The 5,057-nt window shown below is 41.1% G+C and overlaps 1 protein-coding gene across 1 annotated transcript in view; it reads left to right on the plus strand.

Moving 5' to 3' along the window:
* The window catches only part of Vamp4 (vesicle associated membrane protein 4), a 28,713-nt gene extending 26,501 nt beyond the window's left edge, over positions 1-2,212 (plus strand). Inside the window, exon 8 of the mRNA XM_031387271.1 lies at positions 119-2,212. Coding sequence (XP_031243131.1) covers positions 119-147 — 29 coding nt within the window. The 3' untranslated portion in view covers positions 148-2,212. The remainder of the gene's footprint in view (positions 1-118) is intronic.
* The last annotated feature ends 2,845 nt before the right edge of the window (positions 2,213-5,057 follow it).

Genomic DNA, 5,057 nt, shown 5'->3' on the forward strand with positions numbered 1-5,057 from the left:
AAAAGAGAGAAAAAGAAAAGAAAAGCCAACCAAGCAAACAAATCAGAAGAGAAACAGTTGTCAGATTGATGCCAGGCCTGCCTTCATTCCCTCCTTAATCATTCTTTTTCTCATTCAGCTCAGATCATCCTGCACTTGAAAAAATGAAGTTTTACCACCATCAAAACTATCATTATTTACCAACAGTGAAGATCAACAGAAAAATTCAAGTAGCTTTGCTAATGTTAGTTGATGCCCAGTGAACTCAGGTCACCATGCCATGCCTGGTGCGTGCCCTTGTGGTTGTCTGTAACAGAAGCCTCTTCCCTTGCAGCAGTTTGTGATGAATGGGTTGCTTCTCCATCACAACCCAGTGTTGCCTGTGGTCTTTTGGTTCCTTTGTCCTAACAAAACTCATTGGGAATTGTCCCAAAAGTTTATAAACTGGGAAATGTATTGATTAAGAGAAGGTCCGGTATTGATGATGGAACATTATTTAAAATGGAGAAAAGGTACATCAGATGCGGAGGTATCTGCAATGGCGTTCCTGTAGACTGTCATTACAGTTCACTCCTAGGCTCTGTGTTAGAAAGTAATGTTGGCATTCTGATAGCAGAAACCAGCACCTTTCTATTCTGTATGACATGTGGGTGCCCTGTAAATGCGAACACACACACAGGGTGAGGCTCAGGTGTGACAAGAGCCTGACCTATGTCCTTGTCACTTAACACCTGTTCTATGTCCTGTTGACACTGTAGCCCAAACAGACTTGTATTTACATCTCATATATATTTTGTGGCTAGGAAATATGCAAGAAGTTTTTATAGTGTTGAAAACAAATGTTATTAGATGTTCTTAGTTGTATTGAGTCAGAGTGTTACTAAGTTAGGGACTGGACTACTAATAGATTTTGTGTTTTCACATAGAAATGTTATCAGAGTCAGTTTAATAAGATAGTAAGAGCATGAGTCAGTCTAAACACATGGGGGTGGGGGTTGTCAAATAACAGCATAAAGGCAATAGCTCAGAAGAAACAGAAAGGGGCCATCTTTGTCCATATAAATGTGCCCTCCCTTAGACTGACAGAGTCTGAGTCTATCTTGTGTGTCATGGTTTTTTTGGTTGGTTGATTGGTTGGTTGGTTGGTTGGTTGGTTGGTTGGTTGGTTGGTTGGTTGATTGATTGGTTGGAGCTGGTGCTGGTGCTGGTGTTGGTGTTGATTTTGGTGTTGGTTTTGGTTTTGGCTTGGCTTTGGCTTCAGCTTTGGCTTTGGCTTTTTTGAGACATGGTCTCACTGTATGACCCAGACTGGCCTCAGATGCACAAAGAGTCATTGGCCTTCCACGTGCTGGGATTGGGATTAGAGGCATGTGCCACCACACCCTGCAGCCTTTTTTCTTTTTGATCAAATAATTCCTGGCTCAAGTTATCTTTCCAACTTAGCCTCAGAAGTAGCTAAGACTACATGTGGGCACCAGCATGTGCTGATGGGCCTTCTCTTTAAGTCTGATGTTAGTCTCACTTGGATATTTATTTTCATATATCAAGCACAATAAGGGGTGGAACACACTTTTATTCTGGCTCTTGTTTTATTTTACAAGTCTACTTAGAACAGGTTAGCAGGGATGAGAAGAAAAACATTGCTAATCCAGTTGGGATACATGTAAGCTTAAACTTATAAAAAGGACCACACCCTGTTGTGTCTCTCAGCTACAAGTTCCTGTGTGTATGGCTGTGCCCCAGAAGTCACACCTTGCTGGTGGTGTATAAGTGAGGGCTGATTTCCAGTGTGTGCTAAGAGGTAACATGATTGAAGTAGGTGAACCTAGAGATAAAAGGGTTCTTATGGTGTTTCATTCAGTTCTTTTCACTTGAAAAGAAGTCATATATTTTAAAGCTGTAAATTGTATATGTCTTAGGATTTAGTAAAATGTCAGAGATCAATCTATAAGAAAATTCAAACATTGTTTTTATATCTTAGTTGTATGTCATTATTTTAGATCCTATAATCCCTAATTTAGCCATTTCGGCAAGTGCCTTTGACACTTAAGGAGTATTATGGGAGATGAGCAAATGTAGGTGCCACACCGCATTTCCTGGCTTCTCAATTCCTCGTGACGGTATATGTTTTACAGTGCTACAAAGTTCAGTTCTTTGTGTTCACATGATATTGTATTGTAGCTTTTCCGTAGTAAACAGCAAAATAAACCATTTTGCAGAAAATGAAAAGAAAGCACTGTGGCTTGTTCAGTATGTTACCTATTGATCTAACTTCAAAGCAAAGAACCTAAACAAGCACCCGATTCTTCACTCCCTGTTTCTATTCAAGTTCATGGAGCAAAGAATTTCTCAATGTAGAATACCGTGTCAGCTGCAGAGAAATGATCGGGATACTCTTGCTTATCCTCGATGGTGTCCATTTCAAAGAGAGAAAAGAGGACAAAGTCCACTTAATTTTAATACTTCAGTCCTTATTAGAGCTTTGAATGCTGGTATATATGCTCATAATCCCAGCACACCCTGGCATTATCCCTCAGCTGTGCAGTACTGTCTTCTACAAGCAGTCTGAATAGTAACCATTGTCTCCAGCCTCCGTCCAGATCCTAAATGATATCTTTTTACTACTTCAGAGAGGGCTGTAAAGTGCGGTGGTCAGAAATAGAGATAGGAACACCATAAGTACATTCTAACAATGACACTATGTAATATAATCTAAAATTTCACCTTATGGGAGAGCCAGTGCAGAAGGCCAGGTCTTCCATAAATCCAACAGTCACACTTAGACATACCCTTTGATGCTAAGCACTGCTGTGCAGCGTTCACTCTACTTTCCTGCTGTAGGTCCTTAAAGGAAGGTAGTATGCTTAGGCGATTGTGTGAGTGACCAGATCTCACTGAAGTATGTGTATAAAGAGATGCACATGAAGCCTATGAATAAGTAACACTGAACTTGGGAGGGAGGATGCGCTAGGCTGATCCTTGTAACACAAAGGCTTGTCGTTCACTCCATTTAAAAACTAAAGGCCAGGGCTGGTGAGATGGCTCAGTGGTTAAGAGCACTGACTGCTCTTCTGAAGGTACTGAGTTCAAATCCCAGCAACCACATGGTGGCTCACAACCACCCTTAACGAGATCAAACGCCCTCTTCTGGAGTGTCTGAAGAGAGCTACAGTGTACTTATATATAATAAATAAATAAAAATCTAAAAAAAAAAAAAGAGCACTGATGGTGAGATGGCTCAGTGGTTAAGAGCACTGATGGCGAGATGGCTCAGCAGGTAAGAGCACTGATGGCGAGATGGCTCAGCAGGTAAGAGCACTGATAGTGAGATGGCTCAGCGGGTAAGAGCACTGACTGCTCTTCCAAAGGCCCTGAGTTCAAATCCCAGCAACCACATGGTGGCTCACAACTTTCTGTAATAGGATCTGATGCTTTCTTCTGGTGTGTCCGAAGACAGTTGCAGTGTACTTACATATAATAAATAAATAAATCTTTAAAAAAATAAAATAAAAACTGGGGCCAAAGAGTTTGTTCACTGGGTAAGAGTGCTTGCCCTGCAAGTGTGAGGACATGAATTCACATCCCCAGGACCCACATAAAAAGCAGGCATGGCCGTATGTATCTATAACCCCTGCATTGGGGGGGCAAAGGCACATGGGTCTAAGAGCTCACTAGCCAGCCACTCTAGACAAAAGGATTGTCTTTAAATTTATTGAGAGACTGTCTCAAAACAATAAGGTAGAACACCAGAGGAGGTACCTGAGGTCTTGCTCTGACCACTGTGTACACATAAAACCACACACTGACATGCTGGCACCGCACAAATACATAACCTTCCTGTCCTGTCACCTTCTACCCAAAACTTCACTCTTTGGAGCTTTTTGTTTATTCTCTTACAGCACTTTGGTCCAGTTTTACATACATACCCACCCAATCTTGGTCTCATGAAGGTCACCAGTGACTCCTATGCTGACAAATCAGAGGTCCCTATTTTGTCTTTACTTTTGCCTGTTGGCAGGTGATACAGTTTGTGACTCCATTTCTGAAGCTCCTTGTTATCATACTGGTTGGTACTAATCTCTCCAACTCTTAACATTGCAATAATACTGCATCCAACCCTTGCTCCTCTCAGAACACATTCCCTTAGTAATCTTACCTAATATTTTCATGAAATATCTTTGTTCTGACAAAGATAATCAAAAGTTCATGTCTCCTCCTCTTGAAGTTGGACTCATGGAGTAGTCCATTTGGTATCTTTCCTTATTGTGCATTTCTAATTGCACATGCCCAAAGTGCAATTCTAATGCCGAGGGTGCTAGCATGTGCCCATAATCTCCAGGCTGTCTTCAGTGTGTTATCAGTTCTCTGTACCTCTATTTTTCTAATTCTGCTAACATTTTATAGAAGCTAATTATTTATTCCTGTTACCTCTCTCATTCCAAATGTAACCTTCATAAATAAGGATTTTTGTCTCGTTCACTAATATCTCCCAAATCATTTGCTGTAACAGCAGTAATGGCTGACTGAATGGCTCCATTATGCTGAAGATTCAAAGGAAGGCCATAATTTTGAAAATGATGTATGACAGGAGCTAAGTTGACTTTTAGAGAATGCCAGTAATAGGATGAAAGATGTGGTCTCCATGATTCAGAAAGTCATAGACAAAGGTGGAGGTAAACATATAATTAGATACATGATGAAGGTAACTCAAGTCTGCTACAAGGGAAACAAAATAACTTGGTAGAGGGTGCTGGAGAGGTGTCTTAGTAAGAGAACCTAGTCTGCAAGCATGAGGATCAAAGTTCAAATCCCCAGTATCCATGCCAGGAAAAGTGAGTACTTACGACCAAGCATTGCAATGATAAGTGGTCCTCACAGCTTACTGGTCCATCCGCCTAGCCTAAATAAACCATGTCTGAAGGCAGTAACTCAGAGAGCAAAAAAGAAAAACACCCAGTGTGCACGCACACCAAGTACCTGCATACCACACAATGTACTAATAGTCATTTGTTAGAAAGCAAACTGCAGCATACACATTAAGCCCTTCATGGAAGCAGCTGGGGATAGAAGTGCTTGAG

The sequence above is a fragment of the Mastomys coucha genome, unplaced genomic scaffold (assembly GCF_008632895.1).
Source record: "Mastomys coucha isolate ucsf_1 unplaced genomic scaffold, UCSF_Mcou_1 pScaffold1, whole genome shotgun sequence".
Lineage (NCBI taxonomy): Eukaryota > Metazoa > Chordata > Mammalia > Rodentia > Muridae > Mastomys > Mastomys coucha.